This window comes from Eptesicus fuscus, chromosome 15, assembly GCF_027574615.1.
Source record: "Eptesicus fuscus isolate TK198812 chromosome 15, DD_ASM_mEF_20220401, whole genome shotgun sequence".
Taxonomy (NCBI): Eukaryota; Metazoa; Chordata; class Mammalia; order Chiroptera; family Vespertilionidae; genus Eptesicus; species Eptesicus fuscus.
In genome coordinates this window covers 59920083-59943550 of record NC_072487.1, presented here as the reverse complement: position 1 = coordinate 59943550, position 23468 = coordinate 59920083, and the positions used below count along the sequence as shown (strand labels likewise).

The 23468-nt window shown below is 37.6% G+C and overlaps 1 protein-coding gene across 1 annotated transcript in view; it reads left to right on the top strand.

The window, feature by feature from the left end:
• The window catches only part of TMEM245 (transmembrane protein 245), a 66520-nt gene that overhangs the window by 25014 nt on the left and 18038 nt on the right, over positions 1 to 23468 (top strand). The window contains exons 7-14 of the mRNA XM_054726992.1: positions 3590 to 3694; positions 5653 to 5735; positions 8209 to 8299; positions 10827 to 10925; positions 12849 to 12980; positions 15745 to 15867; positions 15996 to 16141; positions 22799 to 22899. Coding sequence (XP_054582967.1) covers positions 3590 to 3694; positions 5653 to 5735; positions 8209 to 8299; positions 10827 to 10925; positions 12849 to 12980; positions 15745 to 15867; positions 15996 to 16141; positions 22799 to 22899 — 880 coding nt within the window. The remainder of the gene's footprint in view (positions 1 to 3589; positions 3695 to 5652; positions 5736 to 8208; positions 8300 to 10826; positions 10926 to 12848; positions 12981 to 15744; positions 15868 to 15995; positions 16142 to 22798; positions 22900 to 23468) is intronic.

Here is a 23468-nt window from a genome sequence, read left to right as displayed (position 1 = left end):
CAGAAATTGCAGCATTGGGTATTTAGCATTCATTCCAAGCTCAAGTGGAGTGAATTAGAAAAATGAGAAGTGAGGGTGAAAGAGAACAAATATTATGGTTAACTAAAATTGCAACCAATTTCTCAAGGCTTAATTTAGTTTTAAAAAAAAAGGCATCATAAAAACCTACATTCATGGCACACTTTTTAATAGCTTGATAAATAAGGCCAGTGAGTTTAGAAATTTATGTCTTTTGATATAACTATAAATTCACCAACATCTCTAAATTTTTACACTTGAAACACCCAGAATGTCACTTAAAATTTTTTTCCTCTTCCCCTTTTAGGAAATAAAGTTTAACAACTAAAATGATTTCGCAAAGCCTAGAAGACTGGGGAAGGTTCTAGGGACTGCGATTTCCGCGAGCAAGGCAGTGGTGACAGGTGGTGTGGTGTCCTTTGCCCAAAGTAGAGCACGGGCAGGTCAGCCTCATGGGACGGCACCTCTGGCATTCCGTCAGGCTTCTCCTCCACCGTCCCCTTCTCCTGGCTTCCTCTGTGTTTCTCTTTCTGCGTCTGAGTTTCTGTTTCCTTGTGAGTCTTGTTCCATTCACTCTTTCAGGGAATTCTTTTCCTCCATGTAAGTTTTGTGTCGGTTTTGTTTGTTTTTTTCTCCTCTTTTGGGCTTCTGTTCTATATACCAATTCCCTCTCCACATTTGTTTCTTCTTTTTCTTGACCTTTCTTTCTCTCGTTATTCTTTTTTATTTTTTTAATCCTCTCCTGAGGATATGTTTCTTTGATTGATTTTAGAGAGAGAAGTGTGTGTGTGTGTGTGTGTGTGTGTGTGAGAGAGAGAGAGAGAGAGAGAGAGAGAGAGAGAGAAAGAGAGAAAAGAGAGAGAGAGAGAGAGAGAGAGAGAGAGAAATATGAGAGAAACATCAATTGGTTGAGAGAGAGAGAGAGAGAGAAATGAGAGAAACATTAATTGGTTGCCTCTCATATGCGCCCGGACCGGAATCAAACCCAAAATCTTTTGGTGTTTCGGGCAACACTCCAACCGACTGAGCCACCTGGCCAGGACTTCTCTCTCTCTTTTGCTCTCTCTTTTCATTGTGTGTTTTGTTTGGTTTTTAAATCTAATCTTAACCACCCATAATGTGAATAGAAGCTCCTCCAACTTTTTTTAGCTTATGAATTGAGCTTCATAAATGATTTTATTTTAAATTTTGAATGAAACAGATAACCCTTACTGTTATCCCTTGAATATAAATTTTTATTTAGGTAACTCTTAGTATGGATTTCTTCCAACCCTTAGTTATACAGCTTGTGATAAGAAAATTCTACCCTGGTTGAAAAATACAACATTTAATTTTGTAATGTTGATGTACATAATGTATTTGTGAATATGCCATATTTTATATGTTAAAAATACCCAGACATAAATTTATTTATTTACTTATTTTAATATATTTTTATTGAATTCAGAGAGGAAGGGAAAGGGAGAGAGAGATAGAAACATCAGTGATGAGAGAGAATCATTGATGGGCTGCCTCCTGCACACCCCTTACTGGCGATCGAGCCCGAAACCCAGGCATGTGCCCTTGACCAGAATCGAGCCCAGGACCCTCCCTCCACAGGCTGATGCTCTATCCACTGAGCCAAACCAACTAGGGCTAAATTTAGATATTTATACTTTGTAAATAGAACATCATTTATGTTTAAAAATACATTTTAGGATATGACTTTTCTAAAAAAAAAATGGAGGCTCGAGTTATTTTTAGAAACTATAATTTGTGAACACAAATCTGGTCTTATTTCTGAAATTATTTTATTTATGCTTGCCTATGTAGGTATATATTAACTGAGCACTGTTAGGTTTTGGGGAACAAAGAGGAGTAATACAACACTAGCCCTTATTCAGGAAGTTGTCTCAAGAACTATGTGTAGAGTTGGTTTCTGATTGTGAAACTTCAGTTTCATTGATTTTAGAACTTACATTCAAAATATGACATTGACCTTCCATATCTTAGAAACCTGTTATTATTTTTTTTTAATCTCTGCATTGTCTTCCATGCTTTGGTGGCATGCACTGAAAATTAACTCTTCTGTTTGAAGCTGTAATAGTTGAGATAGAAGATGAACTTTTTATCTTTGAGTTTACTGTAGCATTGATTTCTTAGTGACAGGATCCTTCATGAAAGATAAAGGGAATGCAAGCTTGTGAGCCTTGAGTGGAAATTAATTTTTTAGAAGTCATGTTATTTTGTGTTGTTGTTTTTAATAATAATTCTTTGCTTTTGGATGTTTAACTCACTGTTTGGAGAGCATATTTCAGATTTAAGTGAAGAATAACTTAATCAGCACCATTGTAGTTCATGTTAGAGTTGAGGGTTGCAATGTAGTGTTTCAGCAGTCACCAGTCTAATTGATTGTATTTTTGAAATGTTAAATACTAGCTTTGCATGGCAAGAATTCTACACATTTATCAGAATGATATATTCTGAAAATAAAAATTTTTATATGTAGGATTATTTGTGATTGTGGAAAATGAGAGAAGTTAAACTCAGAATATCAAATAGCATTGAAGTAGAGCATAATTTTAATTATTGATTTAGGAATAACCATACATTAATGGTTATTTTCTATTTGCAGTCAGTTATAACTTGTCACAAAGCTTATGTTTTAAGAAAAGAATAGAAATTTCCAGTAGAATACCAGATTTTTGTAAGTATTTTAAATAGTAAAAGATGTAAAGAATACTCATATGCCTACCCTCCAATGTCATAAAACATTACTTATATAATTGAAGCCCATTTTGTATCCCTCCCTGACCCTTTCCCCACCCAGAGTAACTATTATTCTGATATTGGTATTTATCATTACCGTAATATTGGATTTTTATTACTGGTTTTGTAACCCTAATGACATCAAAAGGAAAACATACATTGAAAGTAATTACTATTTTAATTTGCTCCTATTTTATCTATATATAATTTAGGACCTATTTTTATAAAAGTCACACTTTTTCTAAAGTCATCTATATTTGCTAATTGACAGTAAAATTTCAAAAGATTTGAGGTTAGCTAATTCTCATTATTTTCTTTAGAAATATTTACCAGATTATCCTACATAATAAAAGGCTCATATGCAAATTGTCCCTTTAATCAGGAGTTCAACCGGGAGTTTGATCAGGAGGTGGGGCGGGCCGGCCAACCGCCCACGGCTCCTTCCCCCAGCATGCCCAGCCCAATCGGCCCCGATCAGGGTGGGCTGGCCGGAACCCAACTGTGCACGAATTCGTGCACCAGGCCTCTAGTAAATTATAATTTGAAATGTAAATTACCATAATATAACAGTTCAGTCATAATGTTTATGTTCACATTGACTGCTTTTTCTTAGATGTGACAATAAAAAGCTCTTTAAATAACAGCAGTAATTAATACCTAATTTTATAAAGTTGCTTACAGTTGTCACTGCTTTAGTCATTATTCCATAGTTTGCTTTGCATTGTTGAATATCCTGTTTTGTCTTCATTATATTTGAATGCATATGTGTTTTTATTAAGTTGTATTTTACAGCTAAGTAATCCTCTCTTTTATTTCTGTGCAGATAATCATCTGGTTGGAGAAGATGTTAGACAAAATAATTAGCATTTTCATCATATTTTTGTTAGTAATAGGAACCCTTCTTTTAGCCCTACTCCTGACTGCAAAGGTAGAGTACAATAATTACTATTACCACTAGTAAACTCTTAATTGTTAGAAGTGTAGTATGGATAAGAAGCTGACAGACAGTATGGAAAATGTCGTTTTGCTTATAAATATGTATAACTGCTATAACATAATTTTTGTATTACTAGTTTTGCCATGAATTTACCTAGTATATTTTTACATGCACCATTATTTTATTATCATCAAAATCCTCAGATGTAAATACAGATACAAAAATTGAGATACAGAGGGACAAGTGGCTTCTTCTGTCAATAGGAAAACTATAATCTAGTTTTATGACTCCTAATCTAGTTAGTACCCTGTTCACTAGATCAGAATTTTTTGACTAACTCTTTCCTTCTTGCCTTATTGGTCTGTCTGCTGATATACCATAGGGTCTTTATTTCTCACTCTCCAGGTTCTTCCAGCTTACATTTCCTCTCCCTTCTTTGCTCAGATTGCTATAAGAGAATGCCATAGACTAGGTGGCTCGAACAACAAGGATTTCTCATGGTTGTAGAGGCGAAAGCCCCAGATCAGGTGCCAGCGTGGTTGAGTTCTTGGTGAAGGCCCTCTTCCTGGTTTACAGATGGCTGTTCTTTTCTTTGTATCTTTATATGGCAGAGAGAACTGTTATCTGTCTCCTGTACTGTATAAGGGAACTAACCCCATTCATGAAGGGTCCACCCTCATGACCTAATTACTTACCAGTGGCCCCACCTCTTAACCATCACAGTGGAGGTTAGGATTTCAGCAAATGAATTTGGGGGAATGCAGACATTCAGTTCTTAACACTCCTCTTTCATCTCAAAGAATTATCATTGTCCCAACTAAATGGTATCTATAAGAGATACATTTTAAATTAAAAGCATTAAAAGATATGATAGTAAAAGGATTTTAAAAAAGATATACCATGAGAACTATAAACATAATAAATCTGGTATGATTATATTAATATCAGACAATTAAAACAAGAAATATTACACACAAATAATGATGAAAGAGTTAGTACAGCAGTAAGATACACCAATTATGAATGTGTATATTCTAACGATAGCTCTAAAATACATGAAGCAAAATATTCAGAATTAGAAGGAGAAATGGACAAATCAAAGATTATAGGTAGGAATTGACTAATACTCCTCTTGCAACAATTGGGAGAATAAATAGATAGAAAATTAGTAAGAATAAACAAGCCTTGAAAAACAGTCAGTATGACCTGACAGTAGCAGAATCCTGTTCTTTTCAAGTAAATGTGGAATACTCGCTAGGATAAACCATATGCTCAGCATGCTAATTCAAACAAAGTAAAAGCATATAGAGCCTGGTTCCTTTTTTAATCCCTCATTTTGCTGATTATTGGCCAAGGTAAATTTGGAGCAGCTTCAGTTTGTTTTTATTACTCAGAAACCTTACTCAATTGCTTATATTTGTTTGTGTATCTTGCATTTAATCTTTTGCACTCGAATGTCGAGTGTGACTCGACACGGTTAGCATCGGTAGCAGGAATCGAGAAAAAAGCAAGCGAGTGTAAAAGGGTTAAGCTCATGTAGTGTTGATACTGCATATATATACATATGTACATACAGACACATTCGTATTATATGTCTATACACATATACTTACACTACACACGTGAACTATATATATTATTGTGTATACGTGTATTTGTATGTATCTGTTTTCATATTTTTTGCTTAAGTAAATTGTTGAGCTTCTTGAAGGCAGGGACCTATTATGTACATTTTATTTTCTATAGTGTGTGTGATAGAATATTATATAGCAGCTATTCAATGCATGTTTCTAAATTAACTGCAACTAAGATGTATAACTCTAAAATATTGCTCCACTAATTATTGGGAGAATAAATAGATAGAAAATTAGAAAAATAAATATAGAAGAATAAATGTTTACTTAGGTTTATTTTTTATTGAGATTCTTTTTATCTCATTTGTGATGCAGGTACATCAAGAGAGTGTGCACATGATTGAAGTCACAAGCAGTTTGATTAATGAAACTCTAGCAAATCACCCTGAGTGGGCAAAGTAAGAATATTGTTTTACAACGACAAAAATAGAGCTGGATGACCTAGGTTCAGTATCTGCATGAAATGGTCTTCATTGATGCACTGCCTTGGAAGAGAAAAGATAGGGTTTGCTAAAGCTTTGATGAAGCTGTCATTTTTGCAAAAGAATTGCAAACATGTAATCTGGGAGAGGGGTTGATGGGAAAGTGCTTAAGATTTTGGAAACAATTTATAGTAAATGATACCTTATATTTGAATTGAGAGTTACACTTCATAGCATGTTTATAATTTACACAGTACTTTCTCCTGCGTTGGGACCTATCTTCCTCACAGTGACTGTGCAGTAGGTTGAAGAGATTATATCCATTTTACAGATGAGGAAATTGGATCGAAGGTTAAGGAATTTGAAATTATAATCTACCAGCAGAGTCAGCCCTCACATCCAGTGTTTCTGATCAAGTACCATTCCATGTAGGAGAGTTTTAAAAAGCTCTTTCATGAAAGGTCTGATTCTTTTGCAGCAAATTAGTGAGGATGAATATGCATTAATAGTAATGGCTTCTTGCATATCTCAGTATTCAGTAGATTACTGATGAAGGCAATTGACCTTGTGAGAAATTCTGTGGATATTCCTAGAGGGGTTACAGTTAAGAATCTATCCAATTACTTTCTTCCAATATGGAGCACATTTTATAAGCCTTGTGTAGGTGCCCTGACTTCCTGTGGATGTGTTTGGTGAGCTGGTGGATAAATTGCAAGACTTAGGGTAGGGTCACCCTAGCAGAGCTTCAAAAAAATGCAGTCAGATCACATCTTAATTCTTGTCTTGGCCAATTCTATTAGTCTGGAACCCACTTTCTACTGACTAGAAAGTATATCAAAACTCGAGGGGCCACATGGTATGTTAGACAGTTTCCTTTACTGGGGCTGTTCTCTTGGAAGTTTATAGTGTGAAATAGATTAACTTTTACCCAGAAAGATGAGGGCAGGCCAGTCCAAAATGTAAGAAGATGGTTTCCACTAAGAGTAGAATTAGTGATTGACTGAGGTAGTGACTATCCTACTGAAGGAGCTCAACATAGAGGCTGTGGTTGGTGTGCGATCAGGGCTCATCCTAGTTGGTCCCAAGGTTGCTCGGTGTTTATGGCCCATGTAGTGTCGATACTGCATATACTGTGTGTGTGTGTGTGTGTGTGTGTGTGTGTGTATGTACACACAGACATATAGGTCTTTGACTTGGCCTCAGGACAGCTCCTCTTACCTGTTGCTGTAATGACACCTGTGTGAGTACGTTGGTGAAATGTTTTCACTGAAACCAGCAAGATTTGTTATCAGGCCTAATAGACGTTTGTTAGTCATTAAGGATCCATCTGGATGCCTCTATGGATCCTCATACTTTTGAGTATCTCTACAGGATATAATCTATAATAATAAAACAGTAATATGCTAATTAGATCAGATGTCCTTCCAGACGACCTTCTGGACGAAGCTGGGGCTGCGAGGGAAGCCCGGGTCCCAGGTGCCTTCCGGCGGCCCGAGGGAAGCCTGGGTCCTAGGTGCCAGAGGGAAGCCAGTGCTGGCAGCTACAGGAAGGAAGGCCTACTCTTGCATGAATTTCGTGCATCAGGCCTCTAGTTTTCCCATAAAAATGTAGTACCGTATAATTGAAAGTATACAACAGACCCTTCAAACCACTATAAGTCTATAAATCCTAGAGTAATTTAAAGCTACTTAAATTGATTTCTCCCAAATCACATCTCTTTAGAGATTCAAATTTCCTGTTCATATCCTTTTTACTGTAAGATTATTATATTTATAAGTATCTCTAAAGTTTTATCTTACTTGCTGAGAAGGACTTGACTGAGAATTTGCAAAAAGCTTCACAAATATTTTGTTTATGTGGAATGTATGATGAACTCGTTAATACTAAAGATGCAAACCAGTTTGTGGATGTTGGCATCTCTAGTACATAATATTGTGAGGAGCAGGTAAGAGGATTGTTTAGGTGCAGATTGCTGTGCTCCAGCCCCAGGGTTTCTTTTCCAGTGGGTCTGAGTTTAGGCCGGGTTTCTAAGCAGTTGTGATGCTGCAGGTCCATGGACCACAGTTTGAAAACCACCATTGTGAATTCCAGATGTTGACCATCAATGTCCCAGAACTATTTCCTCTAGTGCTGTGTGAATCAGGCAGGTGACCCAGGACTGGAGGGACAGAGAAACACAGCAGAGCAGAATGAGAGAGAGATTGTGGGGAAAGTGGATGCAAAAGATAAGGAAGGCTTGAAAAGACATCCCGAATATTAGAATTAGGCCAATTGGGCCTGTAAGTCAAGGATTTCTGTGTGTGATTCATTTGTATTTCTGTGTTAATGGCTGTCCAGGAGTTTGTCAGTTCCTGATTGTTTAAATACATCAAGTTCAAAAAGTTACGGGTGCAGTACACTAAAAGTGTGCTAGTTTTTCATTTTTTTTTCTTTCTTTCTTTTAAATTAGTTGGCTTCCTGAGGCTCAGGTAGTCCAAAGAGCCCTCAATTCTGCAGCTAATAATGTGTATCAGTATGGACGAGAATGGATAACCCACAAGGTAAGGGAAGAGCCTCTCTTTGTGGATTTCTCTTTGCAGGTTATTTATTGGTAGTGATTTCTTGCTTCGATAAAGCATAATTTCTGCTTTCAAGTAGGTTTATATCTACAAGTTGACAGGCAACATACAGTGAAATTAAAGCTTTTGCATGATCATACTGAATAGTGCTAGTAACCTGAACAAACTCAGAAGTTGGCCATTTGCTTTTTGTTCAAGATGGATCTGATTCATTATTTGTACACTAGGAAGGAATGATCACTAAGCTTGGTAGTCAAATAAGGTTCTCAGTGCCAAAGAAGACATAAGGAGTAGCCTGTGAGGTAGGAGGAAACCCAAAATGTGTGTGTCACAGAGGCCTAGAGAAGAAAATGGTTCAAGAAAGACTTGGTCAGCTAAGGCTTCACACAAGATGAGTGCGGACTTGTCATCCCCATTTCATAGGTGAGGCTGTTCGCCTTAAGTCAGTCAGTTTTCAAATGGCATTGTGACTGCCCTTAATGCTTTACTCTTCTTCTTGGGCAAAGAGCATGTCACAAACCCCACACAGTGGGTGTGTTTTAGTGATCCTGTTAGTAGACTGTGCGCTCTGGCCCCGTCTTCCCAGTTTTATAACATGCTGTAAAATTGTGCTGAACTCTCCTTTACTGTTATAGTGTGGTATTTTAGTTATTCCCTGTCATGCTCGGAGTGAGCCTGCTAAAGGAGATGTCAGTTTGAAATGGTATTTTATTGCAGTAAAGGCCACTGTGCTGACAATCTAGAAAAGGGGCTGTCAGTAACCTAAACTGTAGAACTCTTCAGGTTCCAGGGAGAATTCACGGGCTAAATAGGAAAGTGACAGAAATAATTGGGAATAGGAAGTCTGTGAGTCTTTGACAGTCATACCATGCAAAAGACAAATTTAAGGAAATGAAAGGAAGTTAGCCTAGGGTAATTGTGGTTTTTAATTATTTGGGGTAATTTGCTCTATTAGGTGTTCTTTGTTCGTAGGTTATATAGACTTGAGTTGAAAGAATATGAGAGAACTTTTCATCCTGAATCTGCCACTTGTCTGTGTAACTCTGGGCCTGTCATAGATCCTTTCTAAATCTGTTTTCTCAAATGAACAAAGATGATGCCAAAACTATTTTCTGTTTAACTCATGGAGTTGTTGTAAAGATCACATAATGTAGGTGAAAGCCATTTGTAAATTGTACAATGTGATGAAACTTTGATATTCACAGATTTGTGTTTGAATAAATCAATTAAATATAAAGAACAACATTGGGCAGTTGTATTTGCATCAAATATGTCTAAGAACTGGTTTAAGCATCTATAAGGCCAGCATCAAGTGGGCGAAAGGTATGAATAGGCCACACTAAAGGAAATACACATTGAAAACCAAAATGGAAAATGGTCATTCTTGTTACTAAAGAAGAAAAGTATAATCAGTTATCACTTCACACCTTTTAAATTATCTAAAAATCAGTTATCCATAAGGCTTTGGGAAAAATGTTGGAAAGTGTTAATTGGTACAATCCTTATAGTTGACTATTTAACAATGCATAGCAAGAACCATTAAAAATGCTCATTTCCTTTGATTCTTGTACATTTATCTTACTATTAGAAGTAAGGAAAAATACTATGTATAAGGATATTCATTGCAGTGTTACTTGTGACATTAAAAATTGGGAACCATCTATGTGTCCTGTGATTTGGTGATGATTAAATACTATAAAAACTTAATGAAATAGCATGAAACCATTAATAATAAAGTTGAAGGTTAGTGATGAAGGCTAAATATGAAAAGCTTATGATGTGAAAGAAAATACAGCATTCTAAATTATGTCTATGTAAACAGGCAGAAATTGCAAAGGAAATGAAGCAGCCAGTTTTAGTAAGGAAAGTGAGATTACAAATTAATGTTTGTCCTTTTAAAAGTATCTTTAATGTAACCACATGGTTTTAATAACACACAAAATGTGGGGTAAGATATTATAATGAATGACCTTTCTCTAAGTTATCTCAAGTGTACTTGATTCCCATACATCCTGAAGCCAGTCCGATCAGTCATAACTCTGAGACCTGACACCTCTTAGCAAATGGGCATATTTGCATTTATAGCTAGGGTTCTAAAATGTCACTTAAAGTTCTGTGGCAATTCTTAATAATATGATAAATGTAACTTGAGACTTCAGTATAATGGGTGGGCACTGGGGTCACATGGAAATATTTTTTTCTGTGCAGATATGATAAGAGATGTCCGTAGTCATGGCTTTATTTGTACCCTTCTTTTGCATTTTGAAGTAACTCTCCTTGAGACCTAAGGATAGAGGAAAGAAAAAAGAAGCAAAAGATGAGAGGGAGGAAATTTACTGGGAATATTGAGGAGCAAAGTTTATGAAAAGAACATTGTGTGGCTAGAGACAATTAAATAGTCTGGAACATTTCTGTTTGATTTGGAACAAATGTAAAGACCCAGCATGTATTCATTTTACTGGGTTATTGCCTGGAATATTAAATCAGATTATATCTGTATTTCTTCCAGCTTCATAAAATTCTCGGAGATAAGGTGAACAATACTGCTGTGATTGAAAAGCAGGTACTAGAACTTTGGGACAGACTGTATCATTCTTGGTTTGTAAAGGTAAGTTATTTTAGCTAAGGATTTCAATGGTAAACTAATAAAGTCCTTTTATTTTATAGACCCAATGACTAAGTAGGACTTTAGTAATACTGAAATTTCACTTATTGACATTTTTAAGCTACAGGGTCTTAAACCTTAGGCCACAAAAAGTCAGAGTGATTGATGGTTAATCTCCATGGCAGAGTCCACCAGACCCTCTGCTGTATCAGTATTCTGTCATCTGTTCGTTATCATCTACAGCATCTCATCATCTAGACCAGCTCTGGGCAGGAGAAATGTAATGCAAGCTGCCTAATGTTAGTTTTTCTAGTGGCCGTGTTAAAGAAAACAAAAATAAACAGGTGAAATTATTATTATTTTTTTAAATTTCTTTATTGATTAAGGTATCACATATTTGTCCTCATCCCCCCATTCCCATCCCACACCCCTCCCCACTGATGTCCCCACCCCCCTGTTGTCCTTAACCGCTGGTTAGGCTCATATGCTTGCACACAAGTCCTTTGGTTGATCTCTCCCCTTTACCCCCACCCTTCCCTACCCTCCCTCTGAGGCCCGACAGTCTGATCCATGCCTCCTTGTTTCTAGATCTGTTCTTGTTCATCAGTCTATGTTGTTCATTATTTCCCCTAGATGAGTGAGATCATGTGCTATTAGAAATACACTTAAAAGAACCGAAAATGAGACAAGCAATAATGGTTATGGTGACAGGCAAATGAATCAGTGTGTAGTGAGTTTCTTTCTGGGCCAACAGTTCTTTTGAGACTCAATTTCAATGTCCAACAGTTCCTTATGTGTACATGTCAGCACTGACATTACAGTTCTGGATGGTGGACAAATGGTGGTAATGCAGGTTCGATTCTCTCTGGTTTGGTCCTGGGCAACCCAGGTGAAATTACTTATTCACTAGCGTTCCCGTTGCAGGAAAAATCCTGCAATAGGGTTTCCTGCTGCACTCTACCCCTCCCTGCCTGCTCTCCTCCCTTGTCCCCCGGCCCGCCTTCTCCGCCAGCCCACCTGCTTTTCCCTTCTCCCCCGGCCCCGCCTCCACTCCTCCCTTCTCCGCCAGCCTGCCTGCTTTTCTCCCTTCTCCCCCGGCCCCGCCTCCGCTCCTCCCTTCTCCTTCCCCCAGCTTGCTTGCTTCTCCGCAGCTTTGCTCCCTTCTGCAGCTCTTGGCTTCTTTCTACGCTGTCTTGATATGCAAATTAGCTGCCATCTTTGTTGGGGTAATTTGCATACTCGTCCTGATTGGTTGGTGAGCGTGGCTTGGCTGGTGGGCATGGTTTGGGCGTAGCAAAGGTGCGGTCAATTTGCATATTTGTCTATTATTAGGTAGGATAGCTCTTTCAAACCTAGTTATTCCTGCATTCCTGCCAATGCAATTCTCTTCCAGATAGACAAGTTAGACTCCCCTCTTGTTTCTTTTTCATATTCTCCCCGCCCCCCCGCTTTATTGGTATATAATTGATACATACATACATATCACTTCTAAGTGATATTTTAATATTCTTTCTCTCCCCCTCTGCTCTCTTTATCTTGAAAAGAAGATTAATAAGGGAGATGAGGAAAGGAGGAAGAAAGCAAAAATGAGGCCAAACAAACAAACAAAAAAAAGGCAGAGGGATTTAAAAGGGGGAAAATAAAAGTAAATGCTTTGTATACAGTTGAATATACACTGAGGAATAAAGTGTGTCCACAAATGTACTGAGGAGAAAAGCACTCAAGCTAGGCTGAGACTCAGTAACTAGCATATTAACAGAAAAATAGGTCTTGGTGGAATTCTTAATTGATTTTTTAAATAATGCAGTTTTTCACTTTTGTGTATTCACTAAAGTGCTAAGTGGACCTAAAACAAAAGAGGTTATTGATACTTTCTGTTCTTTAGGTTAAGTTGGAGATTTAATGTCTGAACTGGTTTTTCCATAGAACGTAACGCACTCTGGAAGGCACAAAGGACACAAGATGCATATAAGCCGTCAGAACAGCTGGCTGGGAGACATTCTGGACTGGCAGGATATCGCGTCCTTCGTCCACGAGAACATCGAGACGTTTCTTTCTGTAAGGAATAGTATTTATAGTTAAACTGGACTTAAAAGTGAAAACAAACACTCATTTTCAGTCTTCTTTACCCACTAAAAGGTCTTTACTTACCCTGTTTTTAATGCCACAACATTTGACGTTTTGAAAATTCTAAATGCACTACAAAGATATCCAAAACCTGTAGATCTCAGGTGTCGCTGCCCTGATCCTGATGCCTGGAGAGTAACCAAGAGATGCTGTACCAGGGAGCGTGTGCATGATGCTGTGGCTCTCAGATTCTGAGCTAGGTATCCTTGTCCCCATCGGCTGCCCAGAATGGCCCCAGCTGGACCACTACAGGGGGAGCTGCCTTTCTGGTGGGCGAAGCCCTTTTGGCAGATGGATACATGGTTTTCTCCCCCATGCACCATCCACCTCTGCCTTATTATTTTTTTTTTACAAAGGTTAGAAGGTGGCAAGGAACAGCTAGCAGTGCTATGAAGTTTCAGTGACTGCTCTTCATTCTGTAGTGTACTTTGTGGGGAGTCTGCCTGGGGCTTTTCAGAGATGAGAAAAAAGTTACTGTGAAAACACTTGAGCTAAGTTAACAAAATCGATGTTTGCAATGCTAGATTTTTTCAATTTAATTTTTATCCAAATAATAGATGACCATAGTTGAAAAGCCAAAAATGCTTTAAGATTTATTTATTAATATTAAATGCTTTAAGATTTTAAGTGGGGAAAAAATAGCAGTTTTTTTGTGCTTCTCCACTTCAGTCTCATTCTCCAGAAACAGCTGTCAATTCTTTTATTCTGTTTTATTTTATCACTTTATTTTTAAAATGTATTTATTGGGGTGACATTGATTGATAAAATTATATAGGGTTCAGGTGTATAATTCTAGAATACATCATCTATATATTGTACTGTGTGTTGTGTTCACCACCCTAAGTTTAGCTTTTTCTGGGTGTTTACCTCTGAATTTCTAAAATACTGTTTACGCTGCTCTTTCTTGGTTTTGCAATTTTAGATATTATCTTTTGGCTTTCCAATATGGAAGATGAAGGTAAAGATGTGACTTTCTTACGAGTCCCTTGGTGCTCTTCTACTCCTCCTTTGGGGTTTTCGTACAACTCCTTTGGTTCCTACCCTCATTCCTGCACTCACACTTTCCCTTCCTCCCATTCACCTAATAGAGCTATAACAGTTTGAAATTGTATCTATCTATTTCTGCCATCATACTTTGCCCAACAGCTCTTTCTTATATTCTAAACCTTCCCAATCCTCTTGAGTACACAGAGAGGTTATTTGATCTTGGCAACGACCAGTCTACAATTAATGAATTCAGTTAATATCTTAAGAATTACCACAGGGCATTTCCTATCATTGTGACCTAGAAACTATTCAAAACTTTTTTTTTTTTTTTGATAAAAATTCCAGAATGACTGAGGCCCCCAAAAGAATGCCTGTCAAAATCACAAGTAAGGGCATTGTTGGTTTGTCTCTGGAATCAGTGCCATTATTCATTCATTCCTTTATCCCGCAGGGTCAAACAGTCAATCATGCATATTTTTGTAGGCGCTGTGAAACATTTTCAAGATTTTATGTAAGGAGTTTTTGTAAATGAGACCAGCCTGCCAACGTTCTCTTATGAAGACAGAGCTGAGGTTTGCAAGAAATGCAGAGGACAACAAAATGTGCTTTAATAAATGGTACATTTGAGGTAGGAAAGGAATGGGTAGGCCTTTCATAGCACAGATGGTGTAACTTGAACATATGACAGAAAACAGAGCTGCTGTTTTGGAAAGGGTAGACACCAAAATAAAATCAGACGTTCTGAGTTCTGGTTCCACATATTAGCTCCCTGCCCTTGGGCAAGTTTTTTAAAAACTCTGGGCTTCATTTTGCATATCTATAAAATAAACATGGTGTCGTCTGCATTTCTTCCCTTACGGTGTTGTGAGGTTTATGTGATGAAAACTAAGGGTATTTAAAAAAAATTTTTTAAGTTTTTCTGGTCATTTTGCTTCCATGTTTTATATTACTCAGGGAGAATAGAACAGACATCATCATAAAGGAATGTAAGTTTATGAAGAAATAGGAAAAGAAAACATCTAGGTGTGCTATTGGTAATATACATCTTCCTTTAGTAATATTTAACATTTATTAATAAACTTTATTTTAATATCTGGTTCTAGTCAAGTTGCAGGTGATGGATCAACTGAACTCAGTAGTTCTTAATAGAAGGGTCATCGTTTATGTGAGGAACGATTTTCAGCTGCAGATCTCTGCCCCCCGACCCTGTCTGTTCATTTCTTTTATTGTCATTTTAGTGAAGATGCTGCGGTAGTTGTAGATAAAGTGAAGTTGAAGGTGGAAAGGTGGAAGGAAGCTAATAAATCAAATGCTAGGTTTTCATGACCCGCACTTGTGAACCTACATGCTAAGGCTGCACTTTGACATATTCTCCTATCGGTATTACTCCTATGCATATCATTTTTACAGTTGTAATCATGCTGTCTATAAAATTTTCCTATCCTGCTTTTTAAACTTAGCATTATATCATAAAATATGTTCCAATGGTCATAATAGAGATGATTTTAATGGCTAATATTATTTGGAATAGATTCATCATAATTTACATAATAATTTTCTTTCCTAATCAATATTCACATGTTTTCAGATGATTTTTCCCCCCGTTCTTGCCCTTTCAGTTTATGGTACTGTATTAAAGGCACACAGATACCTGGAGAAACTTCTTTCCCGAGGATTAGTTCTGATATTCAGCTTTTCCTCCTCTCAGATCTTGGAGTCTCTGTGGATTGTTATGAGCCGAAACGTGAGCCTGCTTTTCACCACTGTCACCACGCTCCTGACCATCCTCTTCTACAGCGGGACGGCCCTTCTCAATTTCGTGCTCTCTCTGGTATGTACATATAGATAGAACACATCACAGTTCCTTCCATAGGAAAGCATCTTCTTGGCGCCCTTTGTGTTTCCTTCCTGTAGTCTCCAAATGTGATTTTTTAGGAGGTGCTGTCCTTTGTTTTGCAGATCATTTTCCTGACCACACTGTTTTATCTGTTAAGTTCCAGTGATGAGTACTACAAGCCCGTGAAGTGGGTGATATGCCTGACACCACTGTCTCAGCCAGGCCCTTCTTCTAATATTATTGGCCAGTCTGTGGAAGAAGCCATCAGGTAGGGATAAGATTTACGCTATTCTTCTTTCCCATTAACTTCTTTTCACGAGAAGCCCATTCAGTTTCTGTCTTGAGTCTTCCTGGTAACATTCATTGCTAACCTAGTCAGGGAACTGCTGATGTTTAAAACAAACTTTATCTCCTTTTGAGAGGATTATATAAGCAGTGAAAATGTTGCTAAGAAAAAATTTCAAAACAATTCCAATATCCTACTCTCAAGCCCACGGTTTACAAAGATTAATGGCCTGTCCCCATTGGCTTTTCCTTTGCAGACTCTTGCTCTGGGTGCCAGTCATCACGTCACTTGCTCACTCATATACCTCACCTTCTCTCAGAACCCTCCTTCTGTTCTCAGCAATTCCAGCTCTGCTCTGGGAGGGCGTCGATGGCCTCCCGGTGCCTTCCTCTCCCTCCACAGCCAGGCTGTGCCTTCTGCAGGGGGTAATTTGGACACTGGCAGCGCGGAGTTTTGGGTTATCTTTAAGTCATAGTCACTGTGTGCATTGTAGGTTCTGGCCAGAAACTTCCGTCATGTTTTCTGGGATCCATGTATTGCAGGCGTGGTTTCTGAATGAGATGCTTCTTCAACATTTGTTCTTCACATGCTCTTTCCAGGTCACGGGCTCCTGCCCCCCTTTTCTTTTTTCTCATTTCCAGTAGGGAGAGGCCTTTTGAAGCCTCATTCTTGTCCCTCATTGCTCTGAATTTATCATTAATACTTCGTCACATTTTTACTTTTTAAAAAGAATCTTTATTGTTGATAGTATTACAGGTGTTTCTCATCGCCTTTCTTTTTACCGCCTTGCACCCAACTCCCACTCCACCCAGGCCTTCCCCTACATATTCACTTTTTATGAATAGCTACTCATGTTAACTTCTCACGGTATCCATTAGAGCTCCTTTATCCAGTAAGTTATTGGCCAGGTGGTTGTAAGCTCCTCTTGAACAGTGAATCTTGGGCTGACATTTCTACATGCTTGTAAAATATACCATTGCTTGGAACCAGTCTTCTGCAGAAATCTTGATTTGACTGATAATCCGTGGCTGAGCTTGGCTTTTTTTTTTAATGTATTCATGTACCAGCTATGAAGATACCCCTTGGATCTTCAGAAAACCCTCCTCATTTAAATAGGTTGGATGTTCCTCAAATATCTTTTCTCTGGAAACTTTGGTAGGTTTTCTCCCGTTTTCCTACTAGCAAGGCCTGGGTAAGGTCTTCACCAGTATCTTGCATCCTTAATTAGAAATCAAAGTTTTGTTGTTGTTTGTCATTTTGGATTAAAAACAACAACAGTTCTTATCTACTTTGGTGCCCTTGGGTATCCAGGGCAGGGAGGGCATTCGTGTAAAGGCTCTAAGTTTGGGAGCTTTCAGGGTGAAGCTGTTCCTCAGGAAGAACCTCCTGGCCTTAGCATGCCTTCTCAGCCTGTGTGACTCTTGGTTATCATCTTTATTGAGTAAACGAATGATGAAAACTCCAGCAATAGATTAGCTTCAGTTTATCTAAATGCCATCTATCTGCCAACAAAAATTTTTACCAAAAAGGAAAATAACCTTCTGTCTTCCCAGTAGAATAAAGCTATTCAATTCACCATCTCAAAGAGTGGCAGAATCCTCTCGTCAGTTGACTTAAGCCAAGATTTACAAAAAAATTATCTACCTTGTCCATAGAGAACTTCAAGAAATATGATAGCTTATTTTCCTAAAGTTATTAGCACTGATTCTTATTCTCACAAAAGCTTTTCTATCTTTGAATCTCAGTTTTTGAATTTTCCCTTGTTCTACTTTCTTAGTGAACCACTTGCTGACCATCCCCTGAATCTGGGTCATTGAGTCACTGTTTTTTTTTTCTCTCTCTCATGAAAATCAAGTTATCCTTTGTTATGAAAACTAAGTTATCCTTTGCTTTAAATTTAATACTCTAATGTCATGGTTGCTTGTAATTGATAAGCAGAGCTATGTTTTGCGCCAGGATAATGAAAACCCATTATCCTTCTGGTATTCCAGGAGGAGCTGGTTCGGGGAGAAGTTCATGAGTTAACTTTGTGGTTCTGTTGAGACTGTTCAGATGGACACATGAAGCTGATGGCTGAAAATTCAAGTCTTTGGCTCAGGAGGGAATTTGAGATTCGAAGAGTTCAGTCATCTACAGAGATATGAGGAAATCAGTGTCTTTCTACAAATTAGATTTGCCTCATCGACTTGGGTTTACACACACTAATCATGCACTCTAACAGTAGCCCATGTCTTGGTTCCAAAGTATACTTGGACAAAACCCATTCATTTTATCATATTATTTTTAATACAGAAAATTTTTTTTTAACAATCCTTAGTACCATCCTAATGGTCTCAAAACTGATAGGTTTTTGTGAGTCTGAAAATAATTGTACAAAACTAGAGAGTTTGTTACAGCCTGAGCCATTTTTCTAACCACAGCTATATCAGGTTATATAAATTAAAGGATGATTTTTAGCAGTCTTAAGTGCTTTTGGTCTATTTTTTTTTTTCTGGGTCAAATTCAAGACTTAAAGAAAAATGTATGAGTTTTACATAGATGCCTCTGAAGATCCTTCTCATGTATATGAGGGCAGTGGGTTCTAGTTCTAAGAGCTTCTGTCAAACTTTTCATTCTGAAGGATTGTCTTCAAGATGGAACATAGCTCTTCATGGAGAAACATTTTAAGAGGAAAAATATTGTACAGATGATAATGAAAATTCTATTATAGTGTCCTGAGAGTGTAGTTTAGTCTGCAAATTATTAGTTATTAACAGACTTCATAAGCATCAATCATTAGTCATCATCGATGCTGCAGTTAAGCTGCTCATTAAACTCATTTTATGTGATCCATTAGTAAGTTAAAGGTGGAATTGAAATTGGGAGTTAATTGCATGACCAGATAGTGAACATGTCTTTGTTCTTCAGGCTTTGCCTTTTGCAATATGTGGTTACTTTATAATCACTGTCTCATTGAATTTTTGAACCTTAATTGTTACTCACAATTCTGAATAAGCATTCTAAATTAAATGCATTTGTGGTTGGGTTTTCATTTCATGAAGTTTTGCGTCAGTGGCATGCATCCTTCATTCCCAAACCATTTTCCTCCCCTTAGAGCATGTTGTGTCAAGAATGTTTGCATCATACCCTTCTTCCCTGATGCTCCCATTCTGCTTGCTCTGGTGGAGATATTGCACATTACTAAGTTGCATGTTTCACGGCCTCAGTGCAATTTAGTGTGTGTGATATTTTCACATGAGTGCATGCACACGGGTATGGCTCTTGCTTGTGGGATTGCAGCTTTTCAGTGCCAGTGGGTAGGATGTATGTATTGTGAGATTTTCATTTGGAAAGTGAACACGCGTCCCATGTCTTTCCCCCAATTTTGGAGGATTAACAGTATTTGGGTTTTTAAAAAAATCAGTGTTGATCATTTGGTGAATCAGTACTTCCATTTTTTACTTGGAGCAAAGTGAATTTTCATTGGAAAGAAATTCTCATGATTTAAGGTTATAAACATTTATTTGAAATGTGTAAGGGAGAACTTAAAGCTGTTAAGAAAATGTATTTTCATTTATTTGAAGAGATATCTCTCCTAGTATTGGAATAGAGAGATTAGACTTTCTTATGGATAATTGGGAAATTAAATTAGCTAGAGTTCTTAAATAATAACCAAATCAGTAAATATAATGCCTATTTAACCTACTTGGTTAAAGATTGTTCTAATAAACCTAACCATTTACTTCTTTAAGTTTCCAAGGAAAATGACCTTAAAAAACTTTGTCTTGTATTTAGTTTCTCATTGTGTTGCTTTAAAAATTACTAAATTAATTTTAATAGGCTTATAATAGAACTGGTGTTGAGATACAAATGTTTGCTATTTGCCTATATAATTGAAACAATCCCTTGTTAATTTTTTAGTTAGCATCTTCCAATCTCTTTTTCTCTCCGACTTCACTTCTGTCCTCATGTCTCCTTCTCTGACTCTCCTGTAGAGAAGGCAAAACTGTAGTGACAGAAAGTGTATCCAGTGGCTTTCAGAGATCCAGGTGTAGGGAGGGATTGACTATAAAAGGGTGTGAGGGAACTTTTGGGAGTGATAGAAATGTTTTATAACTTGATTGCAGCAGTGGTTATGAAACTGTATACATTTGTCAAAATTTACTGAACTATGTACTTAAAGTTTGTGAGTTTTACTGTTTATAAACTATAGTTCAATCAAGCTGAGACAGAAAAAAGAGAGAAGAAAAATGGCTAGAATTTGAAGGAGTCAAAAATGTTCTTAGTAAATGGTTAGAGGACTTTCCTCTGCTGTTTTATGAAGCTTGGGTACCAGATCGTAAGTGATTCGATAGGGGGAATATGTCTTTTCCTCCCTCAGTGAGCTGCATGAATATGTTTAGTAACTGCAAACAATATATAATGCCTTTAGGGTCCACAAAACTACTTAAACAGTGCCTCAGTGAGAAAAGGACGAACAGTCAATATTCCCAAAGACAGAAGAAAGAGGACCGTGCTGTTTCCTGCAAGTGGTCCTTTTTGGATTGAGTGTTGCCTCCTTGCCACCCCAACAGATGATTCAGTTGTGATATTTTGATGCACCTTTGATGTCAACTTATTTTTGGCTTAACATTTCTTAAATAACATAAGGTTGATGAAAGCACTACAACTATATCTTTTCTCATTGACTCCCCCAGTTCTAGTCAAATTCTGTACTTTTTTTCTTAGACTTAATTCTCATTCATTTCTGTGTGGTATTTGGTCTGTTATTATTCCCTCCTTTTCAAAAGCTGCTTTTTCCCTTGGTCTCTGAGAATACCACACTCTATAGTGATTTTCTTCCTACTCCAGAAATGATTTCGTTATCTCTGGCTGGTGTTTATTTGTCTGTGGGTCCCTTTGAGAACACAGCCCATTGCCCCATTTTCTCCAGGCTTTCCCCTCGGGATAGCTTATCCTTTTCTGTGAGTCATCCGTTCTGGCGTATCTCTCTTAGGCCTCGTCTCTTATTTCCAGCTACCTCACCTTCCTTTTTTTTCTAACCGTTGCCCAAACTAAATGTGTTCCCTTTTCTTCCACGGCCCCTCCATTCTGGGCTTCTCCATGTCTTTGAGGCACTGCCATTCTTTCCCCTTTGCCGTTTTCCTTTTCCTTTGTCTCCTCTATTCAGTTACTACTTACATTTTTTATATTTCCTGTGGGCCATCTCCATTCCTTTCCGTCTTTTTGATACTACTTTAATCCGGGTCCTTATTGTCAGAGGTCACATGGCACTTCTAAGACATTCTTGAGTGAAAGCTGCTGGTCAGGGTGCCAAAGAAGGTTTCACATTTGGGGAGCCACTTTCACCAAATCCGTGTCTCCAAACCCCATTAAATGACTGAATCAGGAGGTTCCAGAGCTTGACTGCTCTGACAGGAAACCTCTTGGGCTACTTTGAAAAAGCTTTCCTTTTGTGGGTTCAGTGCCATCTTTGCTGCGACAGCCTCTGCTTTTTCCATTGCAGAGAGCTTTTCCTTCTCAGGAGTATGTGAGCGTTCCTCTCCTGTGCCCTCCAGAATCCTGATTTTTGTAATTTTGTGATGCCTTGTGATAACTTAAAATTTGCTGCTCCTGACACAGTACTGTCTTAATAATTTTCCACTTGAAAAGCACAAATGGAGTGCCTGAGACTGCCCTTTTTTTGTACTTCATTCCTACTAATCACCGAATATGTGTATCTGTTTTTACCCCTCTTATATATATATACTAGAAGCCCAGCGCACGAAATCGTGCAGCCCCACCTGCTGCCCCGCCACGCTCACAGCCCCGCCCACCCGCACCAGTCTTTGGTCCTTACGGCTTTAGGGCCTCGGGCTTTTTATAGATAGATAGATAGATAGATAGATAGATAGATAGATAGATAGATAGATTTTTATTTATTTATTTTTTTTTAGGGCATATGACTTAGGGAGGTTTATTTTATTTTTTTTCTTTATTGATTAAGGTATTACATATGTGTCCTTAACCTCCCATTGCCCCCCACCTCTTGTATTTTTGTCTCTGATTTTACTTTGGAGTTAATATGTTTGGTTTTCTTTTCTTTTTCTTTTTTTTCATAAATTCTCTCCCAATGACATGCATTCTTTGATAGTTAGCATATGCAGAAGTTACTTTGTAGGCTTGGTTGAATAGTTGAAGAAATGTGGGAAATTTTGTTAACAGAAGGAAGGCTGCTAAGTACAAGTTCTGTTATTCCTCCCTTGCTCTTCCCAAAGGGGAGGGCTACTCACAGCCTAGAGGTCTTAGAGTTTAACTGTATCCTCAGAAATAGGATATTCACACTTAATTTTCTTTTCACCTATTTTGGCAGTAAAAGGTCTGCTTTAGAAGTGAAAAGTTGATTCATTATCTCAGTGACGAGGGTATTTAAAGGTGTTTTAGTCCACTATCGTTTCATCAGAAAGAAATGTAAAGAGTAGTTCAGAAAACATTTCTGGGTTTTAAAAGAAGTCTTTATATTTCTGTAGAACAAAATGAAAACAGCATTCTCAGGCATTGGAAAAATGGAAGCTGTTACCAGATTTGTAATGAAGTAGCCAGAAGCCTAGAAATAGTGATTTTTCTGAATCACAATATACTATGTTTATTTACTTTCCCTTTTATCTTTGGGCCTTCCAGAGGGGTGTTTGATGCTTCCCTCAAAATGGCTGGCTTCTATGGATTGTATACCTGGCTGACTCATACTATATTTGGCATCAATATTGTCTTCATACCATCAGGTAACGACTGTATCATAACTTTCACTGTCCTTTATTTAAGAAAAGTTAAGCCATTTTACATACATTGGGAAATGTCATATTCCCCAAATTAAAAATACTAAAATTTTGAGATCGAATCTAGTCCAAATTAGGAACAGAAATAAAGTTTGTCATGTTAATTTATTGCTGTATCCCCAGTAGCTAGAATAATACCCAGCACATAGAAAGCACTGTGTACTATTTGTTGAATGAATGAATGTCCTATCACTAAGCACCACACCTAGCCCATAATTGGCACTCAATAAGTGTTTGAACTGAACTGATTGGCAGGAAGCAGTGAGTTGGTCAAATAGCTTTGCCCCATGAAGGAGGTTGTCCAATGGGCAAGATGAATGCTTCTGCAGGCCCGTAAACCGTCCTCACACCTCTTGAGGTCTATTCTGATAATACCCACATTCCATATGCACCAGGATGGTTTAACCTTTTGCACTCGGATGTCGAGATTAAAATTACTCTTTGAATGTATCAATAATTTGAAATATAAAAAAATCCAAATAAATAAGTTTGTATGAAAAGAAACTCCAGTTTTT